Raw genomic sequence first — 17576 nt, 5'->3', positions numbered from 1 at the left:
CTGCTTTATCTCGCCTTTGAGCTTTTGTTTCCTGAGGATTCCTGAACCCTCAACATCTGCTGCTTATCACCTGCTAATCAAGTACAGAACACGTCCTTTAGTTGGTCACTGCCCAAACTTGGGGGTGAGGGGAGGTCCAAAACCCTGTCAAAAGGGCCTTGACTCGCTTCCTTTGGAAGCTGGGTGATGGGCGTCAAGGAGTGTTCCAGAACTGAGGAAAATGCAATCATCAAAAATCAATGCAATTCATGGGAACCATAAAGGCAGATGCCCATGTGATCAGTCAGTATGCCAGATTTTCCCTTCCAACCATGTTCACATGGAAAGAATTGCTTCTACGGGTTTGCTAGGGAGAATGACTGCTGACCACTTCCTTCTGACTCCAGCCATTCAATGCTGAGCAAATAAGGCTGTGAAATCTTACGGTATTAGGATCCTGCCCCCATTAAAATCCAATTCCATAAATATGCCGTCTGTGCTAAATACCCACTTAGCTGTTCTGATAATTTCGTATTTCAGAAGCATGAGTCCTGGCTTCCAGTGAAAGCCAGCTTTCCATGTGTGTGAGTAGCAGAACTTCTCTGAGTTTACGTGAATTCGGCTGCCCTCCCTCCCTCTCATAACTCCATCTTCAAATATAAAGATTTGTTTACTTCCACTTCAGTCCCTGCGTGCAAACACAACTGTGTGTCTGTAATTCCCAATACCCCGGAAGTCAGGAACCGGGTAAGGATTCATAAGCTCCTCTTTCCCCCAAACTCGTTATTTTAAACATCGTTGGCAACAGCTGAGGCTGAGATTGCTCTCTATGAATAGCCAGCCTTCCTAGATTTAGACAAATCCACTGTGCGGCAGGCCTAACTTACATTGTATTCAAGATTCTAATGCCTTTTAATCCTATAGATATACTGCTAAAAAATTAAAAGTTTAAAGAAGCAAAAACCACTTATGTTCTATATTCCCACTACTCAGATTACTGATGTTAAAACCTGTCCCAGCTTGCTGTTATAAGCACCATGACCAGCAGTGACAGGGCAGGGGTAAGGGACATTGCTTGGCTTACAGGTCATCATGAAGGGAAGCCAGGACAGGAACCTGGATACAGGAAACAGGGCCGAGATGGCAGGGCAGGGCTGCTTACGGGCTTTCTTCCTCAGCCCCCCCAGGACCACTCATCCCGGGATGGCACTGCCCATAGTAGGGTGGACCCTCTTGCCCAAAGGCCTGTATGATAATGGCAATCCCTCCTCATTGAAGATGCCTCTTTCCAGATATGTCAAGTGGACAACCGAAGGGAACTATGGTAGAACTTAGCATGGCCCTCTGCACCTGTTTCTGAACTTCTTTTTAAAATGTCTACCTTCCTTTTTTAATAATTTTATTTTGTGTAAACCCATAACCACATAGAAGCTTACTTGGTCGATTCCAGAAATGCCTTGTACAAGCCATTTTCCTGAGACACTACCTCACCACATGTTAGTGAGATTTTACAGTTCGTTGCTCTCTGCACTGCCTGCTATGGCTCCTGCTCACTTAGCAGTGAGGCTGGGCCAGCAGTCCTGCAGAATGACTTGTCATCTGGATTTGCCTCTCTGCCGTTCACACAGTTCAGCTCATTCAGTCATTGCATGATTTCATTTGACCCGCAAGTCACGTCCGAAGGCCTAGTAGGTTAAACTTCTTACTAAGATCTCATACATACCCTGCGATACTGTGAGCTTCATGTTACATATAGCACATGAGCAAGCATGGGGCCAGCCCGGGATCTCGGGTTGAGCACTGCAAAGTACTAAGGAGAATGCTCTTAGGTTACTGAATGAATGAATGAGTTCTGCAAGCCCTCGTCTTCCCTCTCTGCACTGCTAACATCTGGGGCCAAGTGATTCTCTGGTGTTGGGCTGACCTGTACAATGAAGGACTTTAATCAGCTTCCTGGCCTCTCCCCACCAAGGGCTAGTGGTTCTCCTCCCCCACCCCCCCCACTCACCTCCCCCATCCTTTACCCGCACCCACCCCCGCCATAGCAACAAATAATGTCTCCAAGCCTAAGGCCATCTGGTTATCAGAATCGCCCCAGCAGAGAGCCAGTAGTGTAGCTTACAGAAAAGGGTAAGGTAGTGCCTCTCTTAGTTTATCTCGTGGGATATTGAAGACTTCTTGCTTCTAAATCACAGTGGTTACACTGCCCCACCCCAGCAATGACCATAGTCTCTCCTCTATCACGGGTTCCATTGAGAGACTCGAGTTAGTCAACTGTGGCGACACAAACAGCTTCTAGTCACCCCATAGAACTTTTTCAGAGAAGCCAGCATGGTGAGCTGAGGGACCTCATTACCATTCATGCACCAGTCCACTCACCTTGCCTTTTGCTTCCTGTTCCAGAGATGATGTTACTCTTGCCCATGCCCACTTCAAACAAGGATACTCCTTCAGAGGCAAGGAACTAGGAGCAGCAACCTAGAAGGGGGATGAGGAGGGCAGAGCAGTGAGTCCCAGCCTTAGCCTTTTTCCCGAGCGTGCCTGGAACCCCTCCCCATACTGATCCGGAATCGAGCCTGACTCCTACAATTCAGAGTTCATGAGACTTTCAGGTCGGAGTGTTGTTCCCGTGTCTCTGCTTTCAGGGCTGTCGTCAAGCATCAGGTCACGTTTAGCTGTGCTTGGTCTAGTCTCTCTCTGCAGCATGCGCAGTGTGGGGGAACAGCAACGAAGCACGGGGGAGGGGCGCGTTGCTGTATCCATTTCCCTTAAGAACCATCAAAGGCAAATGCGAAGCTAATGAGAGATCCTGTCTTCAAAAACAGGCATAGAGCAACTGAGAAATAGCATCGTGGTTGAGGATTAATGATTAACTAAAGTAGGGGTCCAAACACTGGCAAAATTGTGGTGGGCACCGCATCCCTGGTGGGGAGGCTATTCCAAAACTAGAGGAAGGAAAGGCCTGATGCAAAGCAAAGGATGGTGCCCTCTATGACATCCTGGTGATGTCCTACAGTTGGAAACCCAGGGTCCCAAGAACACCGCCCAACTGCCCTGGCCACTGACTGCATTCTCATAGGACATCTGTGCTGCTGGGTGCTGTGTGGTGTCTGACACAGACATGGGTTTTAAAGTGAATGAGGGAGAGAGGGAGGGAGGGAGGGAGGGAGGGGGTGTGTGGGTGAGTGGGTGGGCAGGTGGGTGAGTGAGTGGGTGGATGAGTGGGTGGGCAGTTGGGTGGGTGAGCGAGTGGTCCAGTTACCCTGCAAGCAGTCAGATGCGTCAACTATGGTGTAAAACATCAAGTGCAAGTGCGTGAGGAGGCAAATAAACCTTTGAAGGCTTCTATGAGACAGAAATTGTGTAGAAAGCCGAGTGCCAGTGCCCAGGGACCACGTGTGGCAGGCAGGACTTGGCAGAGGTTACAAGTTTTAGATGAGAACCCAGGTGGGCACTAGGCTATCACAAGGGCCCTTATAAGAGTGGCAAGGAGCTCAAAGGTAGAGTGTGAGTGAACAAAGTACAGTGGCAGCTGGCGGCCAGGAGAGAGCCGTCCCCTAGCATCTGCAGGAGAGGGGTCCTGATGACTCCTTAGTTTCAGCACAGGGACATCCATTTCTGACTTCTGACCTCCCAAACAGTAACAGAATGAGCCTGTGTTGATTTAAGCCACCAGATTTGTAGTCATCTCCTGTAGCCCCCCCCACCCCGTGTGTGTGTGTGTGTGTGTGTGTGTGTGTGTGTGTGTGTGTGTGAGTGATCCATGGAGGTGACAAGGTGCATGTCCATCCTGGAGTTTCAGGCATTGTGAACCACCCACGTGGGTGCCAGGAACTGATGAGTTTCCTTGAAGAGCAGTCAGTGCTCTTAACCACTGAGCCATCTCTCCAGTCCACAAAATACACTTTGAGATCCTGGTTTATCTGCCTTTTGGAGTCCATCCATGTTTACTTGTTTTTTCATGTGCTTGTCTACAGGTCTAAGGGAAGCTCCCTTATAAAATGGGGTCTCCATTTTCCTATCTCAAAAAGTTATTATAAATTTCAAAAAATTAAATGCATATCCTCAGAAGTTAAAAATCACTGAGACACGATAAAGTCTATGAAAGACCACTTCCCTTTAATGGAGTAGGGGCAGAGCTGTCAGAGGAAGGGGGCACTGGACACCCATCGAGGTCTCCCTCCTGTGTCAGCCTTTACCATTCTCCAGCGGCTACACTGAAACCACCTTGCTCGCAGGTGAAAGAAAGCAAAGGCTGCGGCTTCTCTCCCTCTAGGCCCAACCCGCTGCTCTCACATCTCCCATCTATGTCCATCTGCTGCCTTGCACGACGAGACTGAAGTTGTTCAGTCTGTGTAAGCCGAAGAAAGGACATTGTCAGATCAGAAAGGGAGCATGGAACTTTTCAAAAGATTTAGAGGCCAGTGGGGGTCAAGCCCAGGACCAGAGAGCCCTAAGGAACCATGCAAAACTCTCAAAGCAGAAGTGGAAATCATGGAATCAGAGGGTCAGGCCCGCTGAAGAGTGGGGCCAAGGTTTCTAAAAGAAAGCAGCCTACAGGACTGACTCCACTTTATAGGAAGTTCTTGGGTGAGTCAAACCTAAAAATGTGTGCAATGAAGTGGAGAAAGACAAACAAAAAAGGGGATTGGCAAGAAAATGAATGGCCAAAGTAAACCCATCCTCACAGGAAAAGGTGGCATAGTTAGAGGGGCCTGTCAGGATCGGGCTGGCCAATGGTTAGGGGTGTGCTGGCACGGTGTGTCATCAACGTGGCTCAACTCCTCTCCAGTGACCCTGCATCTCCATGGAGCACAGAGAATGCCTCTTCCCTGGGAACCAGGCAGAGCCATGGGATTAAGGAAAGCACAGTTAGCCAGGATACTGAAGAGAGAGGAAAGAATGCCCAGTGGTTTGACACAGCTCAATGCTAGGCCCACAGCGTGTCATTCTAGGGTTCAGGGCCAAGAGATGTGCTGTCTATCCATGATTAGGCTTCAGAATGACTTCTAAAATATTTAGAGGAAAAGAATAGTTAGGATTCAGTCAGCAAAGAGGGACCCCCAAGCCCTTGTAGCCTCATTACCTTTGATTTTATTTATGTATTCATCTATATATTATCTACAGTGTGAGGCCTCGAGTCTTGCCACATCTCACCACAGCATCTTCTCTATCATCATTGCGACATGATAGAGAAATATATCATGCTTCGCTGTAGATGCGCCATTTTAGTGTGGGAAAGGGCTTTAGTGAAATGTGTTCCCCTCAGTTTTCAGACAGAAGCTAAGGTCTAAGCAGTGAAAGAGAAGCAAGGACAATGTAGAGATGTGATTCCATTCCAGAAAGCCGTCTGCCCCTGTTAAATCCCACTTTAAACTCTAGCGTTCCAACAAGCCCCCTACCAAATGCAATAGCTGTGAGCTTAAAGAACGATGGCTTCCTAAGTCCTGTAAGCACCAGTACACAGTCTTGACTTACGGCCTGAGTCCCACAAAGGGCTAGGTTTAGCCCAGTTGTCTTGTTACTTTGCACAACAATTCTCAAAGGAACAAACTGCCCAGTTGAGAGTGACACAGCAATAGGAAAGACTCGGGGCGTTGGATGGGGGAATCAAGGTTCTCCGAACAAATGCAAAGCCTACAGCTTGGAAGTTAGAAAGGGGTACATTACACAGAATCTCAGAACACTCCCAGACACCAAGTGAGGACCTAAACCACAGCAGCCTTGGTGAAACGGCGTCAGAAATTCCCCTATAAGCAAAGGGAAAACAGACCAGGTTCCAAGAAAGGATGTGCTTTGCACTGGGGTGGTGGGAGAGGCAGGAGCACTGGTAGCCAAACCCTTACTCCTTTACATGGCAAGCAAAGGGGTTTTCCAATGTGGTTAAGGTAGGCACTTTGGCTGGGGAGACAATCCCATATTACCCAGGAGTCCTGTATTATGTGGGATTCTTAAAAGCACAAGAGGAGGCAAGAAGGTCAGAGTCAGAGGAGGATGGGAGGAAATGAAGGCAGAGGAGGGGTGGGAGGCTCCCGGCTACTGACTGTGGGCAGCTTCTGGAAGCTGAAAAGCCGGAAGAGGAGGTTTCTGCTAGAGCCAGTGGGAAGATCAATTCTTAATAAGTCCTGGTAGACTGAGTCAGCCTTTGACCAGGACTACATGAACTACCTTCATTACAATATTTATTTGCTACTTTTGTTAAGGAAAGATTTATTTTAGCTCACGGTTTCGGAAGGCTACATCCACAGTGTTGGAGAACGCAGTCCAGTTCCCGTCGTGCAGGCTGGAAGCAGAGACAAAGGTGGTGCTGCTGTTGGCCACTGAGCAGAAGCTGCCCTGTACGTTCTTAGATGACACCTTCAGTGCTGTATGCACGTATCAACAATGCCAAGTTTGAGTGGCCAGTGCAGCGCCTCAGAGCCACAACAACCACTAGAGTTAAAAGATTAGTTTGAGCCTGGATGATGCAGTGTTTGAAGGGCGGGCCAGAAAGAGGTAAGATAGCTCTGAGGCCTAGGGATGTGGAACATTTTTAACGCCATTCTGAACATTTGTTTCTCTGCCTTGAGAATTATGTACCCAGTCCATCAGTGCACTCAGTGATGGGGTTTGGGTAATTTTTGTAATTCTTTATCAATCCTGTCACATGTATAGTTGGCAAAGACTTCCTCCCAATTCATGGCTGCCCCTGCTGTCTTCTGGGCTGTGAGCGTTTTTGACTGCATGCAATGCTGCTGGTCAGTTCTTGGTTGAATCTGTGTGATGGAATCCTTTTTGGAAGGTCCTTCCCACGCACACCTTGCAGTGTTTTGCCCATGTTTTCCTCTAGCAGTTTTAGAGTTCCAGGTCTCACAGTCAGGTTTTTATGCACTTTAGTGGATTTTTACAAGATAAAAGATACTCTTTTGGAGCCCTGTTCAACATCCTGAGCTGTCAGGGGAACGTAGTTAAAGTTTGCATACAGTGTCATCTCAGCCCTGTCTGAATGCCTATGGTGAGGATGTGGGGGGCGAGGAACCGGTGTGAACCACTGGTACAAACTCACACTGGTGGAGATCAGTATGGAAATGTCACATTACGGAAATCACTATGCAGGTGCCTAAGGAGGAAAAACACAAACAGAAACCAAGTACCATATGAAGTGGCTGTACCTGACCTGGGAAAGCAGCTCAATGATCCATGGTAGCTGCAAGGTACTTGCTCCTCCATGGTTGATGCTTCACGGTAGCCAAGACGCACAGCCTGACACAGTGCCCATCACAGAACTCATGAAGTTCCAGCCACAAACCACTGACGCCACAAAATTGTCCTCTGATCCACACACGCTGTGTGCACACACACATATTGTGTCCCACACTGGCCCATATACAGTACACAAACACAATAGTAATAATAATAAATAAAAATTTTAAAAAGAAATGTAAAGAGATACATAATCATGCGAGTTGCAGGAAAACGGATGAAACTAGAAGCCATCATGCTAAGCAAAGTTAAGCACAAACATGACATCTTGTTTCAGATGCAGGATCGAGCAGGGTGTGTGTGAGAGAGAGAGAGAGGGAGACAAATATCAGAGGGACGTTGGGAGAGGAGGGAGGTCTGAATAGATCGGAGGGAATGTGAGAGAAATGGAGCAGAGGGCGCACCATGGATGAGGGACAGTCAGACAGGGCAGGAGGTATGGAGAGAGTAGTGCAGGGGTCAAGGAGAATCCGAGCCTAGTGAAATATCCGGGTGGAAATGTCACAGTGAACCCCTTTCCTTTTTAAACAAAAACACTTTAAACTCACCATAACTCCAGAGAGAATTAGAATAAACAAGTCGGTAGCATAGGAAAATTCAGGTCTTTCTAACGTCGCCATTTGTAACCAAATCTGTCAAACCTGTAAGGGCTGTGCCTTATTACAGAGTCAACCTCCAACCAATGGAAGCGTTCAGCCAGAGGCCCAGTGACCGCTCGCTGTTCACTGGTGTGGGACAGACTTCTCCCTGGGGTCAAGGCTGGGCAAGCAGGCTGTTTCCAGCATCTTTACTTGGGTGGAAGGCCTGGTGGCTCTAGGAAGTCCATGGCATCATTAATAGATCCTTCCTCGTACAGAAGTTAGTAATGCACCATGTGGGCAAGCAAGCAGTGGGGCAGCTCGCCCTGGGCTAGTACAACTCTCAGCTATGGTGTTTCTGGCGTTGTTGGTGTTGTTGTTGTTGTTGTTGTGGTGGTGGTGGTGGTGGTGGTGGTGGTGGTGGTGGTGGTGGTGTGTGTGTGTGTGTGTGTGTGTGTGTGTGTGTGTGTGTGTGTATGAATGCTAGGGCTTGAACCAAGGCCTCACACATGTTAGACAAGTGCTGCACCACTCTTTACATCTCCAGTCCTTATTTAACGTTTCCTTTTATAAGAGGCAGGATCTAACTCACTTGCTCATGCTGGCCTTGAACTGTCTACTCTCCTGTCTCAACCTCTCGAAGGGCTACCATCATTGTGGTTTCATGTGTGTGCATGCACAAGAACACATGTGTACTCACTTGGAGGCAGAGGTCAGTCCTTACAACTCTGTCCACATTTATTTGTCTGACATTGAGACAGGGATCTGACTGGCCTAGAACTTATTAACGTTAGCCTTGTTAGTCGGTAAGCCACAGGGATCCACATGTGTCCATCCATGGAGCTGGGATGAACTAAGGTTCTCACACTACACAACCAGGGCTTTCCTGCATCCCCCAAGCTCTCCACTCTGTTTTTAAGTCTCTTTGAGAACTCTCACCTTAATAAGTATTTTTATGTCAGTACCTTACAATCATAGTTTAAAACTGACAAAGATCCAGAGTGCAGACCCTCGTTAGCTGCTAGAAACCAGGTCTACTGTCTCCTACCCTTAAGGCTGAGCATGGGGTCCCTAAGTTTTGTTATTGTTCTTTTCTTCTTATGTCGTGAAACTATTTCATGTAGCCTAGGCTGGCTTTGAACTCCTGATCCTCCTGCCTCCACCTCAAAAATTCTGTGATTATAGGTATATAAAAGTATGCAGCTTGGTTTTTGCCCCACCTTGAAAGTGGACACACCTCAGCTAATCATTGGTTTCCTAAAGCCAAGCCCTGTCCCCCAGAGTCAGGAGGTCCTACAAACAGAGCCATGTGCAGGGGGGCTCTTCAGAGCCTTGGGGTCCTTTGCTGGTGAGGAGGAACTCCACTGACTGCTGGAGAAAGTGCTCAAGAAGCCTCAGATTCCGCTGAGATGCACAGCCTGACTCATCTCACACTTAGCCCCTTTCCCCACGTGGAGACTGGACTGTCCAATGAGAGGCCCATGGTACCAACTACTGCACCATTCCCTGGTCTCTCAGGAAGACATGAGTGAAGCTGCTAGTGTGGTTACTACTGAGAGAGAGAGAGAGAGAGAGAGAGAGAGAGAGAGAGAGAGAGAGAGAGAGAGAGAGAATGAGTGTGTGTGTGTGTGTGTGTGTGTGTGTGTGTGTGTGTGTGTGTGTGTGTGTGTGTGTGTTATGGGCCATCTTCTGCTCCTGAGCTGTCCCTCGATTTCAGAGGCATGAGGCCACACATTTACGGGCTGACTTTGATGTGAATAGCAAGCACCCGCTGTCAGCCTGGGCCCATGGAAGAAAGGCAGCAATGACTTTGTCAGTTGACTGACGCATTCTCAGGCAACGTGTCTGAACAAGTCCCCACTTATCTCTCACCCAGAGATGATTGTGACCATAGCTACATTGAGACATAATGTTTGACCTGCTCATCAACATCGCTTCTCGTGCTGCCTCTCCATACCATCCTTGACCCCGTTCTCTTCCTGCCTTCTCTTTCGGTAGCTCCCGTGTACGTGAGAACCTGTTCTGTAGGTTTGGAACTCTGATTCAGGCTATCTGCATACAGCTTGAGGTGAAGAGCACGGGCCTCAGTCTTTCAGAAATGGACGAGTCCCCCTTTCCTCACCCAGTTCCCGGGAGTAGTCAGAGTTGCATGGTGTTTACATCTCTGAGACACCACTGACAGGGGCCAGGGGCAGGGTGGGAACCTTCCAAATCTGTCAGCCTCGGCTAAACCATCACATACCGACACCCAAGTTAAGCCAAAGCTGTATGCACACCCTCCAGACACCCACTCAAGCCGAACTATGTTGCTGTGTCCACCTTTCCCCATGATTTCTGAAGGTGACAAGGACCGAAGGCCCCCAGGAGTGTATCTGCTGCTGAGCCTACCCCACTGTGTGTCCTCCATCAGAGAAGAGTGGGTCTGTATTCCCAACACCATCCAGCTTGAAATGCAGGCATTTCTGAACAGAAAGAAGAAAGTGGATCCCTCCGTGTCTCGGTTTTTCCTCTATGGAGTGAGAGTAGTACTAGTGCCTGGTCTCATAGATCATCTGAGGCCTTGACTCCTGGAAAGCACAGAGCCAAGCCTGCATGCTAGCCCATAATCCCCTGTATCAACAAAATGAATGAAAGCCATGGTTAGGATTTCTGTTGCTGTAGTGAAACACCATGACCAAAGCAGCTTTGGGAAGAACAAAGGGTTACTTAGTTTCACCTTCCACACCAAATTTACCAGGACAGGACTCAAGCAGGCAGGAACCTGGAGGCAGGAGCTGATGCAGAGGCTACCGTGGATGCTGCTTACTGGCTTGCTCCTTATGGCTTGCTCATCCTGCCTTCTTAAAGGACCCATAACTACCAGGCCTGAGACAGCACCGCCCACGGTGGGCTGGGCCCTTTCCCATCAATCACTAGTTAAGAGAATGCCCTATACACTTGCCTACAGCCTGACCTATGGGGGCATTCATTTTCCTCAACCGAGGCTCCCTCCTCGGATGACTACGGTTTGTGATAAGTTGACAGAAATCTAGCCAGCACAATGAATGAATGAATGAATGAATGAATGAATGAATGAATGACTGCAAATTGAGTGTTTACAGATGTGTTGCAAATTTTCATTTAGATTTGATTATTGAAATCCAACAGAAGTGAACAAATATCAATTTCTTTTTAAATATAACACTCAAGATCAGTTATTTGGAAATTTTTATTCCTGCATGCAGAAGTGCATTTTGATCTTGTTCCTTCCCCTCCTTGAGTGGCGTGACTCCTCATCGTCCACCCTCTACCACTCCTTCCTCTGACTGCATAAATTCACCCCTACCCCAATCTCATGGTGTTTTGCTGTTGTTTTGGTTTGTTTTTTTTTTTTTTTTTTTTTTTTTTTTTTTTTTGGTAACCCTCTGGGTCCAATCTGGACTGCCACAAAGACATGAATGTGGAATCGTCCACCACAGCATGTCAACCTAGCAGGGCCTTAAAGAAACTAGACTCTCCCTCTCCTTGCAGCCATCTGTTGCCAACAGCTCTCCAGCTGGCATGGGAGCACGGGAGCCCTTCTCCCTCCTTGCTAGAATGTACATTCAGCCACCGCTGCTCTGAGTTCATGACTACAGTACTACTGTCATGTCTGGAATATACTACACATGCATTTCTAATATGTATATGTTACACCTGTAGAGACAGGAGTGAGGTGGAGGATCATGAGTTCAAGGCCAACCTGGGCTACCTACGGTACCTCGTATGTGCGTTTTCCACCTCGATGTCTTTCTCTCCCCCAGGACTACACTTTGTTGTATGAAGAGGCAAAATATTTCCAACTCCAGCCCATGTTGTTGGAGATGGAGCGATGGAAACAGGACAGAGAAACGAGCCGCTTTTCACGGCCCTGCGAGTGCCTCGTGGTGCGTGTGGCCCCGGACCTTGGAGAAAGGATCACGCTCAGTGGGGACAAGTCCTTGATAGAAGAAGTGTTTCCCGAGATCGGCGACGTGATGTGCAACTCCGTCAATGCAGGTTGGAATCACGACTCGACGCATGTCATCAGGTTTCCACTAAACGGCTACTGCCACCTCAACTCAGTTCAGGTAAGGCCGCCCTTCCTCCGGGGAACTGAGGAACTACGATGTGCAGTGCTTGTGCTGGGTAGGAGGTTTTTCAGCCTCCACCACATCCATCCCATAGATCCACAAATCTTTACTGAGCACCTACTATGTGTGTACCTACTGTGAGCGTCTGTACCTACTGTGAGCACAGGTGATACAGAAGACAACCAGATAGATGACAGCCCAGTGTTTGTGGACAAAAGTAATGTTGGGGTAGACATTAACCAACATAAATGCTGACCAAAGAGTAGTAAGAGGACATCTAGGCACAGTGTTCGTGTTAGTGTTTGTCACTGAAACAAGGATCAGCGAGAAACAACTTGAAATATTTTGGCTCATGGTCCCAGAGGTGGTTACCTGGTTCCATTGTTTCTTGAGCTCTAGTGAGTAGAGGATCATGGCTGACGAGTGTGGTAGAGAAAAGTTGCTCATCTCACAGTGGCAAGAAACAGGACAGGAAGTAGGCCTAAGTACCCTGAGGCTACACACTCACTTGAGCTACCTCCTTCTCCCACCAGACTTAGCTCCCAACAGCCCATTTGGTGTGAACTCATCAGTGAATCAAGGAATCGACGAGGTCGGCTCCTCTGCCCAGCAGCTGGGGACCAGGCTTCCAATGTCCAAACCTTGTGAGGCTGCACTTCAGACGCAGCCCCTAGTGGTCTCCCAGCCAGGATGATGACATCATAAAGAGCCCACAGTGGGGTGCCCTTGGCACATTTGAGTGCTATAGAAAGGGAGTCAGAGAGTGAGCATGGGCTAGCACAATAGGGGACAGTCCTAGGGAGCCTCAGAGAGTGCTGCCAGCACTCCGGGTCTTCTGTGGGGTATTGTTTGGTGTTGGGTTCATTTGATGATGTGAGACAAGTGGAAAGCCAATGGAGGATTTTGAGTAGAAGACTGAGCAGCCATAACTTATGTTTCAAAATAAATACTCCAGGGCCCAAGGACACAGATCAGTCGGCAGAGTGCTTACCCAGCATGCATTTGGCACTGAGTTTGATTCTTAGCCCCACATAAGCTGTGGTGCATACCTATCTATAATTCTAGTACTTGGAGTTTGAGGCAGGAGAATCAGAAATCACAACTGCCTGCAATTCAAGCTCTGGGGATCTTCTCTCCTGGCTTCCGTGGGCAATCTTTGTTAGTGAGTGAGGCACATACTGACAAGCAAACGTGCATGTGAATAGAAATAAAATTAAATAAAATTTAAAAGGAATCCTTCATCTTCAGCTAATTAGCAAGTCCAAGGCCAACTCTGTCTACATCTGTCTACATGAGACCCTGTCTCAAAAAAAAAAAAAAAAAAAAAAAGACAAACTGACAAAACCTCTAGCCGCAGACACATGGAGAAACAAGGAGGCAGGTTACAGAGTGAGGGCGAAAGCAGCTGAAAGTCTCTAAGCGCTGGCTCAGTGTTTCTGACTATGGCTAGGGTTTGTAAGAAGCCCTACGAGGTTTTAACAGAACTGGAGAAGAATTGTCATTGTTCTGAGGTGGAAACATCTTGGGGAGAAGGAAACATGAAGCTGGGACTCCGGATTTTGGTTTAGACCATGTGGCATGCTCTATGCCTGTGACACTGATGGATGCTGTTTCCATCTTGTCTCAATGTGCTGACCATCAGTCGGCTTCCCACAGGCTGAGGCCGGTGGGCCACTGCCCTCTGACAACAACTCTAGCAGGTAAGCTTTGCTAGGGTGCCTCACCTCAGTCTTCCCAGCGGAGCTCTGGGACACTGAGCTCTGTTAAGAGGCAGCAGGCCAAACGTCCCCCACCTCTCTGTACCTGGAAGTGGCTCATGGCTTTGTTCATTGTTTAGTCAACAAATTACTCATCCAGCCCACATAGCACCTATCTGTGCTCCAGCCACAACACCACTAAGAGCTTTTCAAGAGTTTAAAGGCTAGAAACACTCATGGATCACACTGCCTCGGAGGGATTGTTACACACTGTTAAGACTTTTTAAACTGTTCTCAGCCCCAGCCTTGGCCAGGGAACACCTTTCCTCCTTTATATGCCTGATATACTGGCCAAAGCAGCTATGCAAATCACCCGAATCACTTTCCTCATTCAGTGAGACCCCAACCCATTCACTCAACCCATTCTTGCTTCTAACTCCACCCACCACCAAGAGATAGACACCTCTGTCAGTATGCAAAGACTTAGGGACAGGGCCTCAGATACTTGATGCACTCAGTCATGTAAACATTCCTAACAGGTTAGTAAACCTAACAATGTCTGCCTGTGAGTTAGTTCAGCAGGAAGAGAGGCTCGCCTCCAAGCCTGTTACCTTGAGTTTAATTCCTGGGACCCACAGAATAGAAGGAGAGAGGTGACTCCCACAAATTGTCATCTGACCTCCATGCATGATTGCACGCGCACGCATACACACACACACACACACACACATACACACACACACACACACATGCACAATGAATACATTAGTAAATAAATAGATGGAAAAAATAGAAAGAAAAAGCAGTGACTTCCTAAGCTGTGTGCATGGCATTGAAATAAGCACTGGACCACATGGAAGCCAGCACTAGATCATTCCAGAATTCGTCACATTCTGTGCATGGTAACTCTGGGGATGAAGACTGCTTGGTGTCCATAGATCCCTGGGGAAGTAAGCATCAGAATAAGGTGCATTACTGTCTGAGCTCCTTGTGCTCACATGTCCTCTCCTAACGGGGCAGAAGAGCCTTTCAAAGCACACGGAGGCAGCTCTCACACAGGTTCAATTCCGCCCTCAGCATCTTCTGCTCAGGGAGCTGTTTTCAACTGCTGTCTTCACCAGCCACTAGTGCATCCAGAACTTGAGCTTAAGGATGGCCCCATCATCCTGTGCTTAGGCCAATGAGACATATGTGTGCAATGAATTCACCTGCACAAACTGAGCCAGACCCTGGGGAGGGCTTGCCACCATTCTCAGTCTCCAGTTTCCAGAGTACACAGTCTTGTTTTCCCAATCTCATCGAGTACAGCATTTCACTTCTGTATTGCATATAAAAGTTGGTGATGAAAAACAATAATTTAAGAGTGGAAATGTAGCCCAGTGGTAGAGTGCTTGCCCAGCATACACAAGATCCTGGGTTCAATCCCCAATGCTACAATTAACTAGAACTAAGATTGCTTTGCTTTAGTGATATTGAGGGGTTTGCTTGCTTGTTTTCAGCCAAGCTCTTACCCTGTAGCCCAGGCTAGTTCCTCATTCTTGGTCCTCCTTCCTTTGCCTCCCACATTATTGACATTTGCAGAGTTATTTAACAACATCCTACTCCACTCCAAACGAGAAACAAAGCAAGTTTATTTTAAAAGTTCTGGTCTGGAGTTGGTGATTTAGCTCAGTGGTAGAGCGCTTGCCTAGGAAGCGCAAGGCCCTGGGTTCGGTCCCCAGCTCCGAAAAAAAAAAAAAAAAAAGAACCAAAAGAAGAAAAAAAAAAAAGTTCTGGTCTATGGTGTCCCTTTCCTTTAGTTCTGTGGAATTTAATTATATCCAATGCACTATCTGTGGTATTGCTGAAAAGCAGAATGCACCCAGCTTCCTGTGCTTTCCTATCTCAGAGGTACAGGGATGGCTTCCTGCACCAGTATCAGACATGTGCCAAATGCAATGATCCGGCTAGCATTAGACTTCGGAGTTAAACAGTAGGTCATGTAGCCTACAACAGACCTTTACAGCATCTTCTTGTTTGCAACATCGGGGCTCAAAGCACAATCTTGTACATGCTGGGCAAACACTCTACAACTCAGTGACAGCCCCTGTTAGAAATAGATTAATTTGGGGTAGATTTTCCAATGAAAACCCATTGCCTTCATTCTTGAATGTGCATGAATTGAGCTTCGGAACACATCTTTGGTGTCTTTATGAAGTCGATGAACTTGCCTTGCCCCTAAGGAGACTCCCGTTTTGTCTTTCTCTAGGTCCTCGAGCGGTTGCAGCAAAGAGGATTTGAAATTGTGGGTTCCTGTGGAGGAGGCGTGGACTCATCCCAGTTCAGTGAATATGTCCTCCGACGGGAACTGAGACGGACACCCCGAGTACCCTCCGTCATCCGGATAAAACAGGAGCCACTGGACTAAACAGACATATTTCTTATGCAAAAAGAAAATATACACAACCAATAACAATATGAGAAAAGGGACATTTGTGTGCAGCTGGACAGTAAACCAAGCTCTGAACCTAAAATTGAATAAAAGACGTTTATATCCACTAGAAATCACAACCTGTATTCATATGAGAACAATTGGAATCATGATACCCTCAAGATGTAAAAAAATATATAAATATATAAATATATATATATATGTCAAAAGGTAGGAAATGCAGAGAGAGAGAGAGAGAGAGAGAGAGAGAGAGAGAGAGAGATAGAAAGGGCGCTGCAGTGGGTGCTGTGATGACCATGGATGTCCTGGGCCTATGGGGTCTCTGTCCAGTAAATAAGCCATGAGCAGGGAGGACAGAGTCTCCTCGCAGTTTCATTGCCAACTGCCATCCATTGTTTCTTTTTCCTTTATCTTTCTTCCTTTTCTTTTTTTTTTAAACAAACAAAACAAAACACCTTGGTTGGTGTTTCTTTGCAAGTGGAGGTTTCATGTCTGGTCAGGTAGGGACCAGGAGGGAATTCAGAGAACTGCTTAAGAGCACACCGCACCGGACGTACAGCAGACAGGACCTCTGGACTGCAGTCCGCACAGGACTGACACTCTGTCCACCGCACAGCCGCGACATTTCCTTTGTTTTAAGCTGATCGTTTGGCAGAGGGGCCAGAGTTATTACTTGCTAGAGATCCCCAGTTTCGGTCTGCTGCTTTCCTACAATTTTTTCAGATTTTATAATGTATTAAATACAATAAACTCTGTTTTAAAAAATGAGATCTGTGTAGAACACACGTGTTGGGATGAGAATGAATTAAAATGAAATTTTTCCTTTTTTTTTTTTCTCTTGTGTTGAACATCAAAAGTCAGTCTTAACAGCTGGAGCTAGCTTTAAAGTCGAAAGCACAGAAAAGATGAGGATGTGGCACTTTGTTCTAGACAGTTCTCTTCCAACTTAGCCAGCGTTTCCTATGCTTTGTTGAGTAAGATAAATCACTTTGTTTCTTCCTCACGAGGAGAATGAGAATGGAAACCAGAGCCTCATGCAAGCTAAGCATGAATTCTGTACCCCTGAGCTACATCCTCAGCCCCGTCTCTGGGCCTCCTCCCTGGAGGAGTTTCATGTGGTCCATGTAGGACTTGGAATCACTGTCACCCAAGGTCTTGACCTCTGATGCTCCTGCCCCCATTTCAGATTCTAGGACTACATGTTTGCACCACCATACCTGGTCTCAGTCTCTGTCCCTGCAAACTTTTGAGTCTCACTTAGGTGTCTTGCTGCCGAGGTGGCCAGACAATTATTGGGTGGGTGGCCTAGCACATGTTCATGCTTGTCATTCTGGGATCCTCAAGTGCACACTGGTCTCGGCTGATCTGCCCCTGCTTTATATGATATCATCCAGGGAACTGGCAGGGCTATGATGTCCAAGGCAGCTTCTCCGGGTGGCTGCCAATCGCATGGCCGTGAGGCTCCCTGTGGCTAAGACCTCTTCATGGAGTTGTCTCTTTAAGTACTCTGAGAAGCAAACCGTGGAAAGTGCAGTCCTGTAAGAGGCCATGCCCCACT

General features: G+C 47.5%; 1 protein-coding gene across 4 annotated transcripts in view; it reads left to right on the top strand.

Moving 5' to 3' along the window:
- Positions 1-16845, top strand: part of Kctd1 (potassium channel tetramerization domain containing 1) — a 194153-nt gene extending 177308 nt beyond the window's left edge. For 3 of the 4 annotated variants that reach the window (XM_087592586.1, XM_087592588.1, XM_087592587.1), the window contains exons 4-5: positions 11582-11887; positions 15836-16786. In XM_087592586.1, coding sequence (XP_087448712.1) covers positions 11582-11887; positions 15836-15994 — 465 coding nt within the window. In that variant the 3' untranslated portion in view covers positions 15995-16786. 4 annotated transcript variants of the gene reach the window in all.
- Positions 16846-17576: the final 731 nt, after the last annotated feature.

Source organism: Rattus norvegicus, chromosome 18 (assembly GCF_021556685.1).
Source record: "Rattus norvegicus strain SHRSP/BbbUtx chromosome 18, alternate assembly SHRSP_T2T, whole genome shotgun sequence".
Taxonomy (NCBI): domain Eukaryota; kingdom Metazoa; phylum Chordata; class Mammalia; order Rodentia; family Muridae; genus Rattus; species Rattus norvegicus.
The sequence above is the reverse complement of the archived record's forward strand: the minus strand, read 5'-3'. Positions and strand labels throughout refer to the sequence as shown.